This window comes from Leopardus geoffroyi, chromosome C2 (genome assembly GCF_018350155.1).
Source record: "Leopardus geoffroyi isolate Oge1 chromosome C2, O.geoffroyi_Oge1_pat1.0, whole genome shotgun sequence".
Lineage (NCBI taxonomy): Eukaryota > Metazoa > Chordata > Mammalia > Carnivora > Felidae > Leopardus > Leopardus geoffroyi.
The window spans coordinates 15136331-15161724 of record NC_059333.1 but is presented as its reverse complement, the minus strand read 5'-3'; the positions used below and the strand labels follow the sequence as shown (position 1 = coordinate 15161724).

General features: G+C 41.3%; 1 protein-coding gene across 6 annotated transcripts in view; it reads right to left on the bottom strand.

The window, feature by feature from the left end:
- GRIK1 (glutamate ionotropic receptor kainate type subunit 1) overlaps positions 1-1105 on the bottom strand; it is a 372168-nt gene extending 371063 nt beyond the window's left edge. For 4 of the 6 annotated variants that reach the window (XM_045501535.1, XM_045501537.1, XM_045501536.1 and 1 more), the window contains exon 1: positions 274-495. In XM_045501535.1, the coding sequence (XP_045357491.1) occupies positions 274-391 (118 nt within the window). In that variant the 5' untranslated portion in view covers positions 392-495. Of the gene's footprint in view, positions 1-273 lie in introns of all 6 variants that reach the window. The other 2 variants (XM_045501539.1, XM_045501540.1) reach the window with 2 other exon arrangements.
- Positions 1106-25394: the final 24289 nt, after the last annotated feature.

The window sequence follows — 25394 nt, the reverse complement described above, 5'->3', positions numbered from 1 at the left end:
CCCCCTGCACTCCTGCCCGCGTTCCCGAAGCCCGGATTGAAAAAACCCGCCAACCGTCCCTGGCGGGGAAGCCCGGCACTCGCCGGGAGGGCAGCAGTGACGCGGCTTCCCCTTTCCCGGAGCCTCCCGTGCGCGCTGCCTTCGCCACCCCCGGGCTCTGCCCCTGCGCCCGGCGCGCGCTGCCACCCCGGGACCCGCTGCCCTCGCGCCGGCCCAGGGAGCCGCCGCGTCCCGCGAGCCGGCGGCCCGGAGCGCTCCCCGGGGCTCACTCACCGATCCTGAGTACTTGCGGGGCGGTCTGGGGGAGGACGCAGCAGAGGAAATAGAGGAGCGCCCAGCCGGTGTCCCTGGTCCGGAGCCCGGGCTGGGCGAGGAGTGCGCGGCTCTCCATCTTCTCGGCTTCTTAATTCCTGCCGAGCCCCAGCCGCGGCCGCACGCCCGCGAGATGCAGCGCGCCCGGGCCGGCTCCCTGCCTCATCCTCCCTGGGATGCTCGGCGGCGGCACCCCTGAGCGCTCCCCCCACCCCCCCCGGAGAGATTTCGAGGGCGCGGGCGTGGGAACACGGAGCTGGCTGGCGACGCGGGGCTCGCTCGGGGCTCCTCGCTTCTGCCGCTAGCCCATCACCGCTGCTGCTCCTCCTTCGTGGGCCGCGGACGGCGGAGGACCGGCGCGCTTCTGCTCCCGGAGCCCAGAGACCAGCTGGGGAAAGTTGCTGCCCCAATTTGCGGGCACGTCTTCCTCATTCGTCCTCCGGTCTGATGGAGAGTGGCGGGGGGCGGGGGGCGGGGGTTAGGGGTTGTAGGGGGAGGAGGCAGCCAGAGAAGGAGAGGAAACGGGGAACGAAGGCGGAGGAGGATGGAGAGAGGGGACTGGGTGAGTTGGTGCAGGGGCTCTGAGCAGGCAGGATGGGCTCCAGCAGGTTAACTGGGATTGGAGCCACGCTCTTGCCTCTCTCAGTCCTTGCTTTCCTCCTCCCCTCGCTGGCCCCACCCTTGATTTACTGCCCGCCCCAACACCAGCGATCCAGTCACTCACTCACGCGCGCACACACACACACACACACGCACGCAGTCTTCCCTTGCCCTCAACTTTGCGCTGTGCTGCTTGGAAAGTCGATTGAGCGTTGCATACTCGAGACCGAGAAAATCTTATCTACTGGTCGGAACCGAGGCAGTTTCCGCCGTGCGCTGTGAGTGGCAGAAAAGCCTTCTTGGTAGTGTCCCTGCGCGCCCGTTAGGGGGTCGTGGGGATGCCCAACTAGGACTCTTCCCATCACTAGATGGAGAATCGCCTTCTCGGACGCGAGTATCTCAGAGAATAGCAGAGCTGCTGTTTTAACTCCGGCGAGGATGAAGAGGAAGGAGAAGAAGGTGGGGGGGGGGGGACCTCCCGTACTCTGAGATTAGAGTGGCTTCTTTCCTATTCACACCGGAGATAATCTCTTGTAAAATTGCTTCGCTTCCATTTACAGATGCAGAACTGCGAAAGGGGCAGATTCCAGCGCCCCTCCTTTTCTTGATTTCTTTTGACTGCCACGTTCGAACGCTGGAAGACAGTCTATTTTAGCAATGTAGGTTTGGAGACTATTTCTCGTAGAAGGACAAGGACAGTTCCCTGGGGAAATCATCAGCATTTGATCATTTTGGCTTAATTTCCTTTGAGCTTTCTGGGGAATGTTCTATATAAATGTTTGCTGGCTGTGCATTAACATTCATAGAGATTTTTTTTTTCCTAAGTATGGATTTTGGAGGACTGACCTAAACGGAGTCAGTCTATCTGAAAAACATGTCCACAGACATACCAATCTAGAATAGGAAAGAGGTACAAAACAGACCTAATGTATCTTAAGGTGCATTCATTCATTCATTCATTGACCAAATACCTGAGTATCTTGTATGTGGTGTCAGAAAGCATACTTTTTCTTGGGGGGGGGGGGGAGAGAGAGAGAAAGTGAGAGAGCACAAGTAGGAGAGAGGGACAGAGGGATATAGAGAGAGAATCTTAAGCAGGCTCCATGCTCAGCCCAATACAGGGCTTCCTCCCAAGACCCTGGGATCATGACCTGAGCCAAAATCAAGAGTTAGAGGCTCAGCCGATTGAGCCACCCAGGTGCCCCTAGAAACCATACCTTTTACTAAAGACCCTATAGTGGGCAAAACACATCACCCATCCTCCAAGGTTGATTATAACCCCACTGCTGGAAGCTAGTCAGCTCCTATGTCAAGTAGTGGGATGAGAGTTGCCAAAACAGAACACATCCACAGATAAGAAGAGGGGTTCATCTAGGGGCAGCTGGGTGGCTCAGTCAGTTAAGCATCGGACTTTGGCTCAGGTCATGGCCTCACTGTTCATGAGTTCAAGCCCTGTGTGGGGCTCTGTACTGACAGCTCAAGCCTGGAGCCTGCTTCAGATTCTGTATCTCCCTCTCTCTCTGTCCCTTCCCTGCTCACACTGTCTCTCTCTCTCTCTCTCTTTCAAAAATAAACATTAAAAAAAATTAAAAAAAGAAGAAAGGTTGATGTGGATTTAGGATTGCATCTCATGCATGGATTGATTAAACCAGGAAGTATTAGAAACATATGCTGGTTATTTTCAGAAATTTGAAGAGCTCTTATGTTAAAAGAAAGTAGTCTTAGCATTAGTTAAGTGAAAAGAAATACAAAAAATAAGAATATTGGATGGAAGTTGTAAGAAGAGTAAATTTCACCTGAATTTTTGAGGGGGGTACTGGCCATTGCTAAGTCAAGAAAGTGTCAAACAGTGGTGTGGCCTGCTTCAGAAAGGAGTCAGACTCTCTATTCATTCAATCACTCATTGGTTCATTCAATGCATATTATGTGCCTACTTTGTGGGAGGCATTGTGTCAAGCCCCTGAGACACAGCTGGAATATGGTTGCTGCTATGATGCAACTCTTCGTAAAGAAGTATGATGAGTTACAAAAAAAATGGTACTTTGGGCATAAAGAAAAGGAGAAATCCAACCTCATGTAGGAGTTTGGGAAGACCTTGATAAAGGAGCGATCCTTCAAAACTCTAAGAATGAGTAGGTTATACGTGATTACTAAGTGCTTCTTAGAGTGAAATAAATATAACAATTGCTAGAGGATTTATTTTGAAGCCTAAAGATTTGTGTTAAGTATGTGCAGTTGTCTGTTGTTTTCTTGCTACATCCGGTAAGGTTGCATCCCTAGATCTTGAGAAGCCAAAGTCTAGAATTAGGTCTGCTTTTGACCAAACAGTGTTTGAATCCTGCTTTTACCTAATTCTAGATTTGTAGCCTTGGTTCAATTACTTTATCTCCCTGTAGTAGAGATTGCTAATGCTTACCTATATTTATTTTTCTTCTTCCCAGGCACGTTAAAGTCTGTACGTTTCCAGTTAAGTGTAATCATGTGACCATTTGTGAAACGAAATGTGAGTGGAAGTGGTGTGTGCGTTGCTGGGTGAAAAAGAAGACAGTGAAAGACCTCACATGGCCCTTCAGCACACTCCTCTCCTGGAAGAGTAACCCTGAAAGCGACAGGATGTAGAGGACAAGACGAAAGTAGCCTGGATCCCAGAGTCACATTATGAAAAGGAGATGCTCTAAATAGTTGTCAGACCAGCAACAAACTGGCGACAAATCAGTAACAAACCAATTTTATGCCCATTAAGACTTTGAGGTCTGGGGGTGCCTGGGTGGCTCACTCTCTTAAGTGTCTACCTCTTGATTTTGGCTCAGGTCATGATCTCATGGTTCATGGGATTGAACCCTGCACCAGGGTCTACGCTGACAGCATGGGGTCTGCTTGGAATTCTCTGTCTCCCTCCCTCACTGTCCCTCCCTCCCTCTCCGTCTCTCTCAAATAAATAAACTTAAAAAACAAAAGATTTTGAGGTCTGTTTGTTACTGCAACATGACCTAATCTACACTGACTGATACACCTTCTAAGACTTGATATCTTCATTTGTAAAATGAAAAAAATAATAACACGATAGGGCCATTGGAAGATTATATTAAGTACTGCTTATAATGTATTTTCCAAAGCCCTTGTTACTCAGCATGATTAGTTCATTTGTGGTAATTACTTTTTTGGTTAAAGGAATCTATACATACATTTCGAGTTTAAATATGCCTCACATGGCAGAGACCAACTTGTCTGGTGGGAAATGCGTTAATAATAGTGATTCAATTAACAGCATGGTCATAGGATTTGGTCCAATACTATTTAAGGAAATTTTATTACTTTTATTATTTTTGTTACAGTTCCTTTTTGATTGGTAGAGCTCTTAGAAAGATTGCATTTCCTAAAATAGGTTTTTAAAGGATACGTGACACACTTAAGTTACTTTTCTGTATCATTTGTAAAATTCTGTAAGGCTTAAAACTGAAATTTATTTCCTTGTTAAAATGCTTCCCTTCACTGCTCATGTACACAGGCTCATGGTGTTGAGTTACTCATGACTGCTCAGCAGCTGCTGTTAATTTGTTTTGTGCTTTTGAGAAGGATTGTATTTTGTGTATATATGCATCTAGTTATTTTTTGCTCAAAATGACTATGTTAATCACTTTTGATTCACATTTTTATAGTGCCCTCTTGAGAATAAAAATGCCCCATTGAATGCATACTGTCTTTTTCCCATTCCCCAAATGTTAAGCTTAAATCAATATAGTGTGGTTAATAATGAGCAGAACAGTAGTGAAAAACATTGTGTTTCCTATGAGAGCTGATGGCATACTTAGATATTAATCCATTTAAAATTACTTAATTTTTAGAAGATAATTAGATACAACAAAAGAAGATAACTAGATACAAAGAAAAATAGCTTAAAATAAACTGAGGAACCCAGATGTTTTATAACTGTGCTTTCAAAATCTAGTGACTATACTTGAGTGTACTTATCATGTTACCCAGGGCACTGAAAGTAAAAGATCAAGTGGCTTTTAGAGCCTCCTAGGAATGAGTAGCTGATTTAGGATCAACGTCCTCATTTGTAGCTATTTCTTTGTCTATACGTTTTCCCTAGGCGATGTCGTGTGTTTCCAAGACGTTAAATGCCTGTCAGCCAAAGTTTCCCAAATTGTATCTTGTGCTCAGATCTTGCCTCTAAATTCCAGGTTCATACAGCCAATTCTAATTATTATTTCTGCCCCAGCTTGTCCAGCTCTTGATTCCGTGCCATAGCATTGCACCACCCCAAGTCCTCTTCCAAATGTTCTCATATCCATATGCATACCACCTTCCATTGGGCTATTACAACTGGAAACTCAGGACATCATTCTTGAGTTCTCCCCTACACTTTCCCTATATCCAGTTCATTTTCATACACTATATTGGTTTTACTTCCAAAACATTTCTTGAATCTTTTTCTCTGCAGCTCCTTGGCTACCATACTCGCCTGGGTGACCTTAACCTCAAAACTTGTGATATTTGGGCCAGAAAATTATTTGTCATGGAGGCTGTCCTGTGCATTACAGGATGTTTCGCAAGTTCCCTGGACTCTATCCACTAGATGTCAGTAGTACCTTCTTCCCAAGTTGTAACAAACAAAAAATGTCTACAGACATTGCCAAATGTCTTCTGAAGTACAAAATCACCCCAGGTTGGGACTATTGTACTAGTCCAAATCACCATGATCCCCCCTCTGGTCTGTTACGGTAGACTCTTCATTGTCGCTCTCCCCACATTGCCTCTTTTGCTTGTTTGGTTTTCTTTTTATGCTTATTTATGTTTGAGAGAGAGAGAGAGAGAGAGAGCACAAGCAGGGGAGGGGCAGAGAGAGAGGAGACACAGAATCTGAAGTAGGTTCCAGGCTCTGAGCTGTCAACGCAGAGCCCGACACGGGGCTTGAAGCCACGAACCGTGAGGTCATGACCTGAGCTGAAGTCGGATGCTTAACCTTCTGAGTCACCCAGATTCACCCCCACATTTGCCTCTCTCTATCCATTCTATGTATCTTATCTAAATTAGCTGCTCCCATTAATTTCTGTCACAATGGCCTCCTTAGTTCCCTCATGGTCATGACCAACTGTTTATTTACTTATTGTAAACTCAATGATGGCAGACTACTCTTTTTTACGTAAAACGATAGCACCTTGCACTTGCCTAGCACTTAGAGGGAACTTGATAAATGCTCGTTAAATGAATGAATGAATGAATGAATGAATGAATTGATATCTCATAAGCCATACAACCTGCAATCCCTAAGTGCATATTTGTAAGATTGAACTGAATAATGAGACAAATTTCTCTTTTGGTTTCTTTCAAATCTCCTACGTGGATCAGTTTATGCTTAGCGTTACATTTAGGATGTTAATGTAGTGCACTTGCCTAGCACAACTGGAATATGACCTTACATGTGTTTCTTCAAATTTCAGTAAAATGCAAAACGGAGTAAGGGTTTCTTTTAACATTTCATTTTTTAGTACCTTGGCTATCATTACACACACCTGAACAGTTTTACTATGGTTTTTATACTAACACCAGCCCATCTGTGAAAGCACTGTGGAAAGCAACTCTAGTGAAATTTCTGGAAGGAAAACAAAAATATCTTATTTATTCATATTGTTATATCTTACTGTAACAACCTGAGAGTATAATGAAATTCAGTCAGGTGTAAGGTCTGAACCAAATTGGTCTTTTGTTACCTCCATACATAAGTGAGATTCCTCTAGGGGTAAAGAAGAAAAGGTCCAGGTTGGGTACTCAGTTGTCAGGAGACCTGGGTTCCAATCCTCACCTGATCACTAATCACATCTCGCTCTTGGTCAAGCGACACAACCTCCTTAGGTCTCAACCAAAACATGAAGTGGGTGGGCTTATGTCTAAAAGCCAATGGGGACTAATGTTCTCCATTTCTCCTTCCAGCTCTGAAATCCAATTTTTTTTTTCACAAAGAAGGGCTTTATAAAAGCCCTGGTCTGGTTCTAGAGCACCCACATTTTTTTACATGGAGGTAAAATTTACATAAAATTTACTATTTAAAAGTGAATAGTTCATTGACATTTAGTACCTTCACAAAGTTGTACAACTACCAACTGTATCTAGCTCTTTTTCTTCCCCCCCAACTCTATCTTGTTTTAATGTGTCTGGAAAGTCCTGAGTGTATATGACAGAAGCAGTAAGGATGATTCAGAGAGACAAATAGGTATTTAGCACTAAGGACTTACAGGTTGTTGTAAGGGATTTGATTTTTAGTCTGAATGAAATGGGAAGTCACTGATGGTTTTGAAAAGAAGAGTGACTTAGAAGGCTTACATTTTGTTTCCAGTACTATCCTAGGGGCCAGAGACACAGTGGATAGATTTGGTTCTTTCCTTCATGGCCTATTTAGTCAAGTAAACAGTTCTGCAAATAAATACAGCATTACAAATTATGTCCATGAGGATAATAATAGGTGACTTTTAAAACTTTTTCAAGTACAAAGTGTACAAATCCTAAGCGCAGAGCTCAAGAATGAATTATCACAAAGTGAACACCCTCCTGTAATCAACAACCCAAACAAGAAATGAATCACTATCAGAACATTTATGGCATCTCTCAGCCACTACTCACCCCTTCCCCCATGTCACTTCTATCTTGACTTTTCAATGGCAGAGATTAGTTTTGCCTGTTTTGAGAGTTAATACAAATACAATATATATTCTTTTGTACCTGGATTCTTTCAAATGATGGCTAGCATTTACTAAGCCCTTACTATATGCTAGGCACTACTTTTCGTGACTTACAGTTAAGAGTCACCATGAATGACCCTTTGAGGTGGTCACTAACAGTAATGCTCTCATTTTACAGAAGAAGACACTTAGTCACCCAGACAGAATGTAGGTTTCATGAAGGAAAGCAAAAGGACGTGATAGATTCGAAAAGAGGAACTTGCTTTGGAGTAGGACCTTAAGAAAGACCTAAGGAAGGAAGGAAGGAAGGCTGCCTTATAAGAGTAGCTGGCTTACTGAAGGAGAAGGAGAACTTTCTAGGCAGAGAGAAGGCTCTGTTGTGGGAAGCTTCTAACCATATAAATGTGTGTGTGTGTGTGTGTGTGTGTGTGTGTGTGTGTGTGTTTAATGCTTATTTATTTTTGAGAGACGGACAGAGAGAAAGCAGGGGAGGGGCAGAGAGGGAGACACAGAATCCGAAGCAGGCTCCAGACTCTGAGCTGTCAGCACAGAGCCTGATGTGGGGCTCGAACCCACGAACTGTGAGATCATGACCTGAGCCGAAGTCAGATGCTTAACCGACTGAGCCACCCAGGTGCCCTCCAATCAAGGTGTGAAATAAGGCCTGAGGGGGCAGATGTGAGCTGGAGAGAGAGGGGCACCAGAGGAGATAAGGAATGTGAGCAGAGCTCAGATCTTACCAACTTCTTGAAGATTTGAGAATTTTTTCCCAAGGTGATAGGAAACCTTTGAGTCTGGCTTCTTTCTTTCTTACCTATACCCATTAGTTACTAGGTCTTTGTAAGACGGATACCTCACCACCAGAGCCACGTATCGCCTTTCCCTTGTGTTTGCCTCTGGCGAACCTCCCCATCCCTCCTTCCCAACCATATTGTACAGAACTTTCTTGCTTGGATCCTGTTGCCTTGGTCCTGCACTGGCCCTCACTCATGCCCACATCTTCATTTCATAAAACATTGCTCCCCAAGCTTCTCTCAGCACCTTGAATACTCTTTTCTTAATTTCTTTTTTAAATGTTTATTCATTTATTCATTTTTTTGAGAGAGTGCAAGCGGGAGAGGGGCAGAGAGAGGGGAACAGAGGATCAGAAGCAGGCTCTGCACAGAGAGCAGTGAGGCCGATGTGGGGCTTGAACTCATGAACCATGAGATCGTGACCTGAGCCAAAGTCGGACGCTCAACCTACTCGGCCACCCAGGAGCCCCAACCTTGAATACACTTGTCTTCACACTTTTCCTGATGAAGGATTATTCATGCCTCACATCTCATTACTCAGAGAGCCTTTCCTTGGATCCACAGTGAAAAATATATCCACCCATTTGATTCTTTTCTAGCACCTTGTACTTCTCTTTCTCAGCATTTGTCACCCATTTTAACGATTTACTCATCTGTTTGCGTTTCTGTGCCCTTATAGGTTGCAAGTGCCAGGAGAGCAGGATCTCTGCGTGCAGTGTTAGGGTTCTGGGAATATTCAGTACCTTTCCCAATTCTTGCTACATAATCAGACCTCAATTCATCTGTACAAATTGATTGGGTTTGACAGCTGGGGATGTCAAAAGGTCTGTAAGGCATGACAAGAAATCTCAGTTCAGGAAAGAAGGTATAAAATGGCATACCTTGTGCACGTAACTCATGTACGCAGAGTTTGCTAGAAGTTTGCTTTCCCGTTATGCTTTAATAATCATTATTTTCAGCAATCTCATAAACCCAAATTATTTCCGTTTTGGAATGATTAAATAAGTGCACAGAAATCTTAAAGAATGTACGCTAGAGAGCTAGTAATGCCTTTTTATTTTTTTAAGTGTTTGTTTATTTTTGAGAGAGAGAGAGAGAGAGAGAGCGCGCGCGCGCGAGCAAGTGGGGGAGGGGCAGAGAAGAGGGAGACACAGAATCCGAAATAGGTTCCAGGCTCTGAACTGTCAGTGCAGAGCCAGACGCAGGAGCCTTGAGATCCTGACCTGAGCTGAAGTTTGGAAGCTTAACCCACTGACCCACCCAGGTGCCCCTCTAGTGATTGCCTTTGAAAACCTGAATTGGAGCTCATAACTGTTAGAACATTCTAATTTTTATTCAGCCCACCCTTCCTTATGGATTTCCGATTTACATCTTCTCACATCAAAACACACTAAGCTCCTTCATATTTAAATCATATAAATTAAACCAAGTTTCTAATTAAGACACCTTGGCTTACTTTCTCTCCTCATAATCTCCTCCTGGAAATGTCGTGTATTTTTAAACTATTATGTTTATTTATCAAAGAAATGCATGCATATGCTTGGAAAAGTTAGAGAGTACTAAATGAAAACAATACAACAGCTTTGCAAGCTCCGCCTGTCCCACTTGTTCAGCTATTTTGTCCAGCATTTACACATCCCATATTTCTACCTAATATACATCCCTCATCCTCGCTGGCCTCATCAGTTTGAGGTGTTATCTATCATCCTGTCACGGTATATGAAATGTTCACTCTTTAACACCCTCCTCCCATTAGCTTTCCTTTCTCCTCTTCTTAATGTTTTAACATTTTAGATTCAATCACTATTTGAGGCTTATAGTCCCAACTCTACACAGTTGAGCATGATAGTAAGCTTCGATTACATTTTCCTCTGACTTTTTGTTTTCCCTATTTGTCTGGTTTTTCTGTTCTGGGTTTTGTTTTTTATTGGTTTGATTTCTTTGTATCTTCTCCTTTCCGTAGATTCCAGTAACTTGCCTATCCAATTTTCACAAATGTTCTTGTTCTTTATTTTCCTTTGGAGACATCTTCCATGGAAACCTTCATTTCCCTGCTCTTTGTTCTGGGCTGTCTTGGCCTTCAATGTGGCTGTCATTTTGGCACTTTTCCTCCCTGTCTAGGAAGGAAATCTAGGTTATTCCTGTCTTTCCTTTCCTGGAATGTCTTCTCTGTTTTCTGGAGCTCGTGTGCCTGGAGTTTGCCAAATTGTCAGGTTTAAGAACACAGTTCTCCAGACTTCCCTCACTTCCGATACCACCCGTAGGTTTGAGGGATTCCCCAAATCACCCTCAAGCTCAATTATTTGCTAGAAAAGCTCACACAACTTACGAAAAGCTATTCTACTCATGGCTATGGTTTATTATAGGGAAAGGATGTAGATTAAAATCAAAGAAGAGACACATGTGGCAGAGCCTGGAAGGGTTCCAAATGCAAAGCTTCTACTGTCCTTTCCCCATGGAGTTAGGATGTGTTACTCCCTTGGCATCAACATGTGACAATGTGCATGGCATATTGCCAGTCAGGGAAGCCCACCTGAGTTCCAGCGTCATGAGTTTTTATCGAGGCTTTATAACATAGGCATGATCGGTTAGTTCGGTGATTATCCACATGGGTGAATTCACTCTCCAGATCGTGTGATACCATGTAAGCCAAATCCCCCACTTCCAAATCATATGGTTGGTCTTTCTGCCATGGCCAGCCTCTACCCTAAGATTATCAGGTATGGACAGTTTCTTCCCTAAATAGAGGCATGACTATTGGATGTAACACAGATGGCCTCCCCAAAACCAGGGCAAAAGCCAGATCTCTCTTTAGGCAAGGCCAAATGTTTCATTACATACATGTAGTCCTTGGTTTATTCTCTCTCTCTCTCTCTCTCTCTCTCTCTCTGTCCTCTCTCTCTTTCTCTTTTTATGTCTCTGTCTCTCTTTTGGTAGAACAACTGCTCAAGAAACTCTTTTAAATTAAAAGAGCAATAAAATATCGGAAGAGATGATGACAGCCATCTACATGGCCATCTCTTGAATTAACACTACTTTCAACAGGACGGGGGTGGGGAGGGCATCTACATGCAGGTAACTGTCCCTCCTGGAGGGAATGCCACCTTCATCATCATCTTGGAGATCCTTTTCCTCTTTTCTATATTTCATCTCTTGTGTTTGTGTTTTAGTTTTAGCTTTGAATCCTATTCATTCCTGCTCCTCTTCCTTTTCTTTCTTCTTGTTTCTTTTTCTATGTGTCTCTGTCTCTTTTTCTCTCATTTTCTCAACACATAGTCGAGTAACTTTCCTAGCAAAAGTGCTTGCAGGATCTTCTTTTCTGAAATCCTGTTTATCCAGATATTGTACTTGTTTCATGAATGCCTCTCTTTGTCAACTTGTATAACCTTCTGGGGCATTTTCTCAACTTTATATTTCAGTCATTCTATGATTTCTTTTGCTTATGCCACCATATTTTTGTATTCTGAGTGATTTTTTTTTCTCTGAATTTTTAAAAGTACCTTTGTTTCATAGATGCAATATCCTTTTTTTTTTAACCCTCTGATGGTATTATTGGGGGGAATAATCCCCCCTAAATAGTCTCTCTTAATTTCAAGATGCTTTTTTTCTGTGTTTTTTAGACTCCAGCTTCCACAGTGGAAACGTTCTCAAATATCCTATGACTGTTCATGTTTAAGGAAAGGGGACCAGAATACTGGTTGTAATATCTGAGTAAAAGTAGGTAGGACCTTTGGGTTCTAAGCTTTGTTAAAGAATAACATGGTATGGCATCAGAGAATCTCTGATGTCAATATATTTAAAAGTTTATGACAATGTTTAAGAGTTTTCTCTTGGGTTGATTACATTCCTAAGAGAAGACTCCTCTCTTGGCCTTTCTTTTTTTTTCTTTTCCTTTTTTTTTTCCATTTCAATTCATTTAATTTTTTAAAAATTCCAATAACACTAATGTAGAGTGTTATATTACTTTCAGGTAAGATATTTCAGGTAATGTTATATTACTTTCAGGTGTACAATACAACGTGTCAACAATTCTATATATTACTCAGTGCTTATCACAATAATACGTGTACTCTTAATCTCCTTCATCTATTTGACCCATTCCCCTCTGGTATACATCTGTTCATCCTCTGTATTCAGGAGTCTGTTTTGTTGTTGTTGCTGTTTGTCTCTTTTTTCTTTGTTGGTCTGTTTTATTTGCTAAATTCCACATACGAGTGAAATCATATGATATTTGTCTTTCTGATTGACCTATGTCACGGAGCATTGTAAGTTCTAGATTTTCATTCTTTTTTATGGCTGATTACTATTCCATTTTATGTATATATATATATATATATATATATATATACACACACATAATATACATATATACACAATATATACTGCACCTTCTTCTTCTTTTTTTTTTTCTTAAGTAGGCCTCCATGACCAATGTGGGGCTTGAACTCATGACCCCAAGATCAAGAGTCAGATGCTCTACTGACTAAGTGAGCAAGGTGCTCCTCATATCTTCTTTATCCATTAATCTACTGATGGACACTTGGGTTCCTTCCCTTGGCCACTGTAAATAATGCTCCAATAAACACAGGGGTGTCTGTATCTTTTCCACTTAGTATTTTCATATTCTTTGGGTAAATACCCAGTAGTAGAATTACTGGCTCAGAGGGTCATTCTATTTTTTAATATTTTCGACAAATCTCCATACTGTTTTCCATGGGGGCTGCACCAATTTGCACCTCCTTCTGGTGCCCTTTCTTGAGAGTAACAGTCTGCCTATGGATGGGGAAGCCACTGAAAGAACACAGCTGGTCGCTTCAACTTCTGTTTGCGTCTGTGTTTTTTTAATCCTCCAATTCAGGCTGTATTTATGACTTCAGCTCATTCTGACATCCTCCTGTCCAGAGAGCCTCCGTTTTGACTTCTCCGGAGAATATGCCTCCCGTTTTACGTGAGGGTGGTGGGGAGAGGAAGTTATCCAGTGGTGTGGATAAAACTGCTTCTTAAACAGGCTTCCAGCAATCCTGGTTCCAGGGCCCTGGGGGGAGGGGGCACCAGGCTATCCCCTCTGTGTCAACCTACCCTGAAGAGCAGACTGGCATTTCCTTTTTGGGTGTTAGCTTAAGATTTGGCATTCTCGAGTTGGCCAGGTAGATTTCATCTCCTTCATGACTGTATTTCCTCCTGGTGCCCATTTAGCTTTAATGAGATTTCTGGATGAAACGTGTTCCATCCTTCACCTTTATCCAGAAACACTTATTTTATAACTTTTAGTCTAAATTGCAAGAACAGATGCTCTCAACACCCCACCCATACGCTCTCAGCGGTTACCTCTGCATGGGAGCGGGGCTTCCTGCAAACAGCTGTGACTCCTCCTGAGGGCTGTTTTTCTTTTCTCCTTTCTTTTCGACTTTGGAAGATTGGCCTGTGCTCAGTGCCAGAGAGTCAATGCCCTTGGAAGCAGCCGCCCTTAGTTGAGAGAACTCTGAGGTGTGTTCTACATTTTCTCCCCACGTTCCCCAAAGGGATTCTGTTCCAAGTGCCTGCAGTGATAACCTGCTAGGAGGCAGTACATCTTTTATTGGCTTCTGGTTCCCTGTCTTATACCCCCAGTCCTTTATTGATCCTTCCTGGAATCGTGTCCCAAATTAACTCCTAACAATTAAATTCTTGTCTCTGCTTGCATCTGAGGGGACATAGAAGTATATTTCTCTAGCCATTTTTCAACATTATTTCAACATTTTTCAACAATATTTCAACAATATTTAGACGTTTGACCTACCTGGCTATTTTTTTTTAAGCTGACTCAGAATTACTAGATAATGACAATTTTTGAGAGTTGGGTTATTAATCTTATCCTCAGTGTTCTGGTCCCAGCAACGTAGAGCACAGTTACAAGAATCCTGTCTGATAGTCTGTTTCTTTACGGCAAGTGTTCTCCTACTTCAGGAAGGTAACGTAAACCGTGAGCGTGGGAGTCATGCATGTTGTGAGACATCACTTGATTAAAGTGTTCTGAGTTTATCCAGGGCCAGTCAGTTTTGGAAGCATCCCCAAGTCTGTGTACTAATTGCCTTTGAATCATCTGTAGCATAATAGCAAGGTGAGAGCAGGGTGACCTCAGTCATAAAAAGCCACTAACTCCCAAATGAGTGAAAACAGAAATGCATTACCTCTGTGCAACTCCTATATGTGGGGCAGATGAAGTGATCTCTAAAAGCTTGCTACATAATGAGAAGAAAACAGATAAGAGCCCAGTTCGATGGATATTTATCCCCGGCCAAGGTAAACAAGTGTCCTCCCCCCACAGTCCACATTACTGAGCTGAAAATTCGCACAGGAAGCCATATCAGTTTGTCAACTGATTCTCTGTTTCTTTCAAAATCCTCGAAGCGAAAGCCCTTTGTGAATTACTATTATAAAATTCCTGCATTCTATAAAATGACTTAGACAGGCAACTGCAAATCTTAGAGTCATATTGATTTTTGTCACTGAATAGTTCTACAATAGTCAATGGGACTATTTTTTCCCTCACAGCAGTAGATATTATCAATATTTTAACTCTCTCTGTTTTTCTTCTCTAATGACTATCAGAGACAATCGGAAGTATCACAGCCCTCTGCTCTCCAGTGGCCAAGTCATTGCATTCTGTATCCCCTCCCCCCTTAAAAACATATTCACCACATAAAGCAACTTTTTCTGGGGTGTCCTCTACACAACTGCCACAGACATTTGGAGCCATATGTTCCTGTCTGGTGGACACCATGAAAAAGCGGAGAAGGTCAAAGTATGGGTTACAGAGCCTCCCTCAACAGCCACGGAAAATCCACCATGGCATGGTCCCTGCACCCCAGACAGGAGTAGAGACAGAAGTCTACCCCAGATGTTGGGGAAGGAGCCTACAAAGCACACGCCGTGGCTTCGCTTTTCTCTTCTGGAATCACCTTGATGATGCCACTTCGTGTCTGCCCGTGCCTACAGAATCAGGGAAGTTCTCCTTTATGGTCTTACCCAGCTACCTCGATGGTAAGAGCCAAATGATTGAAATGAGTTCCTCGCGGCTTAACCCTTCTGCTCAATGCTACACAAGGGATCTAAAATCCAGGCAGTTCCACCCCAAACCCTGAACCATCATTTAAAACAATTTTTAAAATAGATTATATTCTTCCTAGTTGGTGAAAGAGGAAATGGAGTCACTAAGAGGCATCAGTATTTTTGTTCTAAATCATAGGCTTACTCTGCTGGTCTGTGACTTCAACTACATTGTGCCTCTTCACAACTTATGGTTTTATTCATCAATCCATTGATTTACCAGTGGTTTTCTTTGTTTTTAATATGAAATTTATTGTCAAATTGGTTTCCAGACAACACCCAGTGCTCATCCCAACAGGTGCCCTCCTCAATGCCCATCACCCACCCTCCCTTCCCTCCCACCCCCCCCCATCAACCCTCAGTTTGTTCTCAGTTTTTAAGAGTCTCTTATGTTTTGGCTCCCTCCCTCTCTAACCTTTTTTATTGTTTTTTAATTTTCCTTCCCCTCACCCATGATCTTCTGGTAAGTTTCTCAGGATCCACATAAGAGTGAAAACTTACGGTATCTGTCTTTCTCTCTACCAGTGTGTTTCTATTCTGAACAAGATATGATGGCTTTCTCTTCTGAGTAATTGAGAAGATGGATATGATTCAAAAGTGAAGCAACATGTATGGTCATAAACTACTTAGTTAAATGCGTGCATTATTTCAAAGTAAAATAAAAATTAGCAATTAAGGCAGTCTTTATGTTTTCTCTATCCGTCTCACTCTTGAAACCACATTCTGCCCTACAATTTCAGATATTCTTGCTTGTCTTATTCATGTTTGATGCCCAAGTTATACTCATTCAACGCTTATGAGAGGTCTTGGTTAGCTTTAGGAAGATACAGCATGAAAATCCCTAAAAAGATATTGCTGATATTTACTTATTAGTATTCTTCCATTTTCCTCATTGGAAGAAAGAAAAGAGAGAGGGAGAGACCCAAACATTTAGTAAAAGACAAGGATTATATATAACCATGTGTGAATTTAGGTCATAAAAATACAAAATGGAAGCTTTTTGTTTTGTAGCAGCAGTTTGTGGGTCCCAGAGTCATCACTGACAAAGCTGTCCAAAGTCACAAATACAGGGGCACCTGGGTGGCTCGGTCGGTTGAGCGAACGTTCAGGTCATGATCTCATGGTTCCTGAGTCCGAACCCTGCATCGGGCTCTGTGCTCACAGCTCGGAGCCTGGAGCCTGCTGCAGATTCTGTGTCTCCCTCTCTCTCTGCCCTTCCCTCCCTCTCTCCCTCCCTCTCTCTCTCTCTCTCTCTCTGTCAATAAATAAATAAATAAATAAAACGAAGTCACAAATACAAGTACATAGTTAGTCATGGGTGGTGTTATTGGTTTAAAATAGACTTTTATTTTGCCTTTCTTTCCTTAACCACGTTCAGAATTAGAGAAAAGAGTGACAAGAAACAGCAGGAAGACAGAACAAAAAGCTAACAGAATCATGGAAGTGTTCAAACAGCCAGATAAATGCATTGCACATCTCGGCCACAGAAATATTTCAGGTGATTCTGTTTTTGACAAAACGTGGGAACCACAGGATCTACAACACTTACAAGCAAAACTCAACAACTCTAATAATAGTTGCAGAAGTGAAAGCCAATTTGGATAAAATAAGACATTGACTCAAGTCCTCTGAGGGAAGATTTTTGAACACAAAGTTTACAACAATTTCATTTGGTCTTTTGGGGAATTACATTCCTCTTTGCACCTTGGCTGTGGATTTCTCTGCCTGGGAGAATCGTCCTGCAGTATTTCTTCTCCATCTGACCATGGGATACTTTTCTCTTGTGGGGTTTTTTTTTTAATCACAAAATGACTAAAAGGTTATTTCATGTTCTGGCCATTGACTGAGCATGCCCACCTTCCCTAAGAAGTCTGTGTGTAATGTTAGAGATGGGGCATAAGTGAATTCTGTGTTTCATGGGGTATTTTGCTTCACTGCCTATAACTTTTCTAATACTGTGCCTAAAAGGTAACAGATAAAAATGCAACCTTAGCATCTATCAGTTCATTCTCCAGGAAAGGAAAAGTCAGCATGGTTTGTACAGAATTAATATAAATTATTCTCTATTGTTGCCACTCATGTTACCCTGTGGTTGAAGTCCATCATCTAGCTCATATCCACACGTAATAAAAAACTGAGTAGATTGTTTTGTGTTGACACTTTTAAGAAGGGATAACATGCTTCTCCTCTCTGGGTACCAATAGCCCATTTATTGGACTTAATTTATTAATTTATTTTTTTAAGGGAGAGACAGAGAGAGAGAGAGAGAGAGAGAGATTCAGTGTGTGCGAGCAGGAGAGGGGAAGAAAGAGAAAGAAGCTCAAGCAGGCTCCACGCTCAGCACAGAGCCTGATGCGGGGCTCAATCCCATGACTCCGGGATCATCACCTAACCCGAAACACAGAGTCAGACACTCAACTCACTAAGCCACCCAGGCAATGCTAGACTTAATATTTGAATCATGCTTAGGCCTATTGTTTTTCCCAAGCCAATTTTAGATGCCCTTTGTTAATTTGAAAATAATAATAAAATAAGTGAGCAAAAATTTCTTTTCAAGGGTCAGATAAGAAGAGTGACAGTACAATTCTAGACATCAAGGAGTGTAGAGTATGGAGAGGGGAAAACTGAATAAGAAATGAGATGCCTTTGTTCTGTGCCCATGTGTCTGTCGGGCAAATCGCTTTTGTTGACCTTTTGGACCACCAACTCCTCCACTGTTAAAAAAAGGAACTGTGACCAATGTTACTTAAGATCCTTTCTTTTCTCATTTTCTATCCCTATTCTCCAAGCTCTTCTGCCTTGACTGTTCGCTCACTCTCCTCATCAGCTACTCAAAATCTAACATGATCAAATTTGTGTTTTAGTGAGGTCACTATGTTCATAATGTGGGAAAGATCTGGGAAGGTTGTATGGGGTTGGAAGGGCAGATACAGGCAAGAAGTGAATGTAGTAATGCTTGAGTAAGTTGATGGGGGGGTATGATCTCGGGTGTGGCAATAGATAAAAGTGAATGGAATTAGAAAACATATATGGCGTTAAGCTATTCAGAAGGAGCTTTCTCATTGGATTTGATAATTGAGGAGAAAAGAGATGTCAAGGGTAATGCTCAAGCTTCTGGTTTGGGTAATCTGTCCAACCCCAACACCCTTCTATGAGATGGGGAACACAGCAAGAGCATGAGCTTTGGGGGAAAGAGATAAAAGTTTGGACGTGGGATTTGAAATCTCTTTGGGACATTGTCACCTGACTGTTACTGTATAGACTTCACCACCACATATCTATGTCAAGGTCTGGAAAAAAATTCAAATCTAAAACTAACTTAGAAAAGCAATGTAGATTTGTATGGAAGTTTCACTGGGAAGACAGAGTTACGTATCGCATATCACATATTAACACTTCTTTAAAATCATTCTTACATATAGCTCTTTCCCTGAATCTCAGATCCTTGTTACATTTTTTTTCATCATTTTCTTCCCCTCCCTTAAAAAACAAACCAACAAAAAATCAAAAACCTCTCTGCTTTCCTCTAACCACCCTCCTTCAAAATATCCAAACTCTGCACCCTCTGTTCATGTAGACATGAACTTGGGGTGCCAGTGTTGGTCTTGGTGTTTCAGCGCATTCTGTCACACTTATATCTCAATTTTGTTATGAAGCTTATTATATTCTTATTCATTACGTATCACTCTCCTCTGTTCCTCTGTTTGAGGTTGAGCCCATCAGGGACACAGCGCCTTTTCTTTTTTTAATGTAATGCCAGTCCTTAGGTTAGACTTCTATTAGGTAGGAAATACATATTTATTTAGCGGAGAAAAATCAATTATGTTTAGGTATTAGCTGATTATTTTTCCTACTATGCTCTTTTTCATGAAATTTTCCTGGACTTCCCGGGTTGAAACAATCTCTCCCATATAGGCTTCCCCCTCCCCACCAAAATTAGTTTCACCTTTTTTTTTTTTATCTTCGATTTATCTCATGTTACATCATATGAGGGTAATTCCATACATATCGTACCCCTGCTCTGTTAATCAAAGTTTATTAGTCTTCATATTACTGACACCCATTTTCTGATTTGATTATGTCAGGTTTTCAAAAAGTATGGTTTAAGTACACTTGAAAAGGTATAAAGGAATGAATGCATGGTCTAGTGTTAGGTCTCTCAATGATCTCTCTCCATTTTATCTCCCTCTATAAAACACCCCTAATTCTGATTGTTCATCTTGTGCTGTGCTCACCAAGTTTCACCCAGTTTGCTTGAGAACAGGGACTGTTGCCTCTCATAGTTTGTGCCCTTTCGTTTTATTTCCTACTTACCTGTTTTGCTAATGTTAATTGCTTAAGATATAGTTACCGAGAGAAACCATGCAATCACAGTCCTATGAGATATCCAATCTGCCATCTGCAAAAGGTCACCTCCATGTTTGAAAACTAGGTGCCCATAAGTAATTGAACAAAATGTATGATATCTAAGTGAGGAAAAAGGAGCAAAAGCTATCGGAAAGACCACTGGTAGTGTCTACCGCCATAGCACATTTCATAGTCTCAGGAACATGTTTAACATCTTGTGCATGTATGTTCATGAAGAATTTTCAAAATCTCAGTACTTGGTCCCACCGACCTGCATGTTTGCTTTTCAGTAATATATACATCTGAAGGTTTTCTCCACGGAAGTAAGTGCTGTAGCAAATACATGTGTCTTACATTACACCTGCAGAGAATTTTAAGCATTTTCTTAATCTTTTAGTGAATAAAAACTTCACTGACTTTAAAGTGCAAAACACCCCTGGAAGATTATGTGGAAATGGTTGAACTGTACTGAAGCAGGCCTTCTGAACAGAAAATAAGAAATTCCCCTTTAATTAGAGTGACAGCAAGAATTTAGGAAGACAGAGTTTAATGTAATTAAAATTAAGAAATCATTGTTTAACAAGAGTCATGCTACATTTCTTGAAGACAACACAATGAGGATCTTTTCATTTCAGATAAGTCAATAATTTTATTTTTATATCTCTCTTGAGCCTGTTCTAATTAAAAGAGTATGGAAGATAAATTTGAGGACGTACTCTATACTTCCCTAGTCTCAACCTCAATCTTTTCCTTGGGAGGGATGTTCACAACATTAAGTTGAATTTCAAAAGAAAAAAAAATGATACTTTAAAAACTAATATGAATGTGGGGAACTGAGAACATTGAGTAAGCAATAGAGAATCCAGGAATAAGGGATAGTACTTAAAGAATGAAAGATATAGCTGCTTCAATTCATTGTGTATTCACTGCTGCCTGTTGGCTTATTGACATTTTTTATTAAAGGGAAAATGTTTTCGCATGAGCATATCCTAAATCTACACGGTGTATTTAAACTGCAAGTTGTGCATTGCCATTGCATGTCAGGTTTTGTGGCTTTGATTCTCCTAATTAAGCATAAATGTAAGATTAAGGTGCTCAGTTTATTAAGCAGAGAAAACACACATAAAACGGTTGTTCTCCTCTGTGTCAGGAAGGAAAACAAAATGCTGTATTGTGTCACATACTATATAAGAAAAAACACGTTTGAGGAGAACTAATTTGTTAACATCCTGGTGGAAAGAAGGGAGTTTCTAATTTGTTGCAGTAATTACACCTTAGATAGGGATTTAAATGTGAGTTGCCATCAGTACTGATGGCCTATGATGGAGGACGGGCGGAGTGTTGGATGTGGAATTTACTCCAATGCTGCCACTTTGCCAGCAGTAATAATGGACATTAATGTTTGTTGGGTTTAGTAGGTATGGGTTATTTCCTATGTATTATCTTTTTTTAATGTTTATGTATTTATTTTATGTATGCATTTATTTATTTATTTTGAGAGAGAGCGTGCACACAAGCAGGAGACGGGCAGAGAGAGAGACGGAAAGAGAGAGAATCCAAAGCATGCTCTGAGCTGTCAGCGCAGAGCCCGATGTGGGTCCAAACCCACGAACCATGAGATCATGGCCTGAGTTGGAGTCTGACGTTCAACCAACTGACCCACCCAGGTGCCTCTGTATTATTTTCTTTAATAGTCACGACAGTCCTCTGAGCTAGGTCTTATTGTCATCATTCCCATTTTTTCAGATGGCTATTTAAGAGCATAGAAAGGTTAAGAAAATTGCCCCAAATCACTCAGTCAATGAGACGTGGAGGCCAGATTCGAATCATACAGTCTAACTCATGAGCCCATGCTCTTCAGACTTTAATGTTCTAGTTTCTAGTTTTTTTTTTTAATGTTTATTTATTTTTGAGAGACAGAGACAGAGCGTGAGCAAGGGAGGGTCAGAGAGAGAGGGAGACACGGCATCCGAAGCAGGCTCCAGGCTCTGAGCTGTCAGTACAGAGCCTGATGCAGGACTTGAACCGCGAGATCATGATCTGAGCCGAAGTCGGACGCTTAACCGACTGAGCCACCCAAGCACCCCTAGTCTCTAGGCTTATGTTGTACACTATTATTGATGATGTCTATACTCTCTCTCTCTCTCTCTCTAAAACACTTCTGTGTGATTGTGCATCTTGTGCCAATCCGGTTTGATTTTATCTGAGATCCAGGACCATCTATTTTCGTATTTTGTATCCTTTGATTACATTTCCTACTTCCACACTCGTCTAATGCTAACAGACATGTTAAGGTGTCTTGGAGGTGGAGGCAAGATTCAAACCAAGAAATCTAACCTGCCTGACCCTGTGTTCTTCACCACAAGCTTCCACCACCCAAGAGAAACACTCTATCCCTCTGTTGCTGTCTCCTCTTCTATAAAACAGAGTGCAGGCCGAGTCTGACAGTCTTTAAGGACTTTGCCATCTCTGTAGTTAAGTCATTGTGTATGGTGGGTATTCTAGGCCAACACAGAGATGAGGAAAGTAGATCTCTGTATGGAAGGTAATGGCAATTAATTTACCAGAATGCTCAAGAGTGGGGCAGGTGTTGGTTCCCATTCCCAAGGCTCCTATCCTGACTCAAGGATTAGCATGTAAGTCATTTGGGAAGTGATCCCAAGATGTGCCCTCAGGAAAGGGTCTGGTGAGAAGGGAAAGAGGAATGGTGAGTTATCAAACAAGTTGCTTGCTCTCTGAAAGAACTCTGAGAAAAGCATAGAACACAATGAGGAAGTTATACAACCCCAGAGAAGGGCTGCTGGGACATGGGCTTGTTTGGCTAAAGACAGAATGGGCTTAGGAAACCAGAGGAAGTACCCAAGCAAGGAAATGCAGATAGATGCTAGCCACAGAGAAAGTCAGACCTGCTTGCATCGAGGGAGTCAGGGCAAGTGATTACACCTAGATGTTTTCCACAGGGGTATGTTGACAAACTCAACTTTCAGGTTGAGAGTTATTCTAAAATGTTTGTGTGTCTGTTTGTTTGTTCTTCCTGATAGACTTAATTTTATTTTCTGGAACAGTACAATCTTCTTCCTTGTCTTGGTAAATAGAGTGTAAAAGCACAATTGAATCTTTTTGATGATTTAGTCTCTTGCCATCACTCAGTGCTGCTAATATGACCAAAGTTTAGGTGATTTCTTCTTACCTGAAAAATGGTTTCACATAGCATGATACCTCAGAGAAATGCTTCCTGACGAGATCTCTGCAAATCTAGTGGAGGAATTTAGAAACTCAGATGATGGCTATTATCTTTTCCTGCCTGAACATAGAGGAATGCATCTATCATAACTGCAATTTTAATTCTTTCAGAGCAACTAGTTCTGAACCTATTTTTGTGACATCCCAGAGCATTCTTAGGAATGTTATAAATTACTCAGGAAAAAAGAGAAACATAAAAACAACAACTAACAAAGTCCTGAATGAATATACATTTAATTTGATTTTCAAAATGTAGACATTGCTGGAACACTTCTTAGGAAGTAGTACATCTAATGAAATAAAACCAAAATCATAAGTGCTAAAACTTGCAAGGTTTGCTACTGACTTTTTTAATAAGCTAAGAAAGCATGAAAAACATGGTCACTAGAATCATTATGATGGGAAATATATGTACTGACCAAAAGTGCTAATTTCTGGAACTGAAGAAGTAATTCACTGAATGAGGGAGGACGTGGAGAAATTATTGTGCACAAGGATTGGACTCTTCTAAGATCTCCAAATTTATTTTAGAAAACCAGATTAGTTGTCCCTCTAGTACCTCGCCACTTCATAAATGTATTTTGTCGTGTGAGGTTCTCTCTATCTCTTCCACTCCCTCCCCCTCCCTTTATTCCCTCCCTCTCTCTTAGCCAGCATGGGGCAAGAAGACAACTATTATTACAGATGTGTCTCTGTCCTTCAATTCTAAACATTGTCTGTTGATTTCAGAAGAGAAATTCTGGGAAAATGCATAGACATTGCTTCATGTTTCCTGGTAGGCCCTGTCAACAAATTTATGAAATACCATCCAATTCTCTGGCATATTGTTTTTCTGCATCCTTTCAAATGGAAGTTGATTTAATCCTTAAGTTAAATACAATATTTTGTTCTGAAAACGCTTAAAGGTGCCCAAATATATCTACAAAGGATAGCATGATATCTTACATGCCAGTATTATTAGAACTGGAGGTTGTTTAAATGGCTTTGTAAGCTCGGTGTAAATGAAGTCATTTAAATTCATGATGGTAAACAAATATTCCAGTTTCTATTGACAACATCTCGTCGGAAGAGAATGTTACTGTCCACTAAACCCCTTTCTTACCTTCCCGCTGTAGTAAGTATTGTAACTAGAAATATGTCCAGGGAAAGTCTATATATCTTAGCCCTTCTTGAAGCTAATTTAGTTATGTGGGGCATAGGAGTCATATAACTGAATTCCCACCAGGGGCATGTGAGAAGAAGAGATGAGTTCTAACTCTGGTTCTGAATGTTAGAAAATTGGACATATGTTCCTCCATATCTTTTCCTCTCCTGGCTGTAAGGAACATCGGTTTGAATGTCCAGATGAGGACAGAGCACCAGAAGGTAGAAAACCCCAAATATGAGAAGAATCTTAGTCCCAAGTGACTGCATGACCAGAGTCTTCTGCCAATCTACATGGCTTACTGCAGAAGTTATATAAGTGGGAAATAAACCACTTCTTTAAAACCTTTTATTTGGGGCGGTCTCTTTGTTACAGCAGCTTGATCTTTATACCAAATCATGCATTCCTCAGTAGGTAGGGCTGTTTTATCCCCTGGACCCCCACCAATTATCTCAGAGAAACTTTATTCCGCTCACCAAAGAAGGTCAGTGAACACAGAGCTGATTAATGAAGGCTTTCAGTTCAGGCATATTGGAACAGCTGATTAAGTACAATATTAAACTTTTGGTAGCAGACACTTAAGAAAACAGCATTATGTTTTTTTTTCTTTTCTACCAAAATGAAAAGTTGTATTGATTTGAAAGTAACTTAAGATGAGCAAGTGAGATGATTATATTTACATAATTTGCATGCTTATGAATTCACCTACAAACATTTTGGTGGTAGAGATGGGAGATTAACATCCTACTAGTGGCTATGAATCTTATTTAATGAGTCATGATGACCATATGATTTTGGAATTATCAACTGAACCCAGGGTTGACAAAGATGAGACTCAAGTCTTATGATGATGGAGATGGTAATGATACCGGCAGATGAGGAAAAAAGCATGGAGAGAGGTTAAAAAAGGGAAAAAAATAGGAAAAAATATATATGGTTGTCTTTACAGCAAAAACTAAAAAGAAATAAAGATAAACAGTTGCTTATTTGATTAATGGGGATCCCAGCCACGTGATTGCTGGAGGATGGCAGAGGAGAAAACTCTTGGTGGCTGTGTGTTCCTGGGCTGATGCGTCAGCTATCCAAAGAATATCTTCTTGAAGGGTCATATTAATAAAATTTGAAAGATTGTCATACTCACAGTGTTAGTTTCCTCAGTAACTGTAACAAATGACTTCAAAC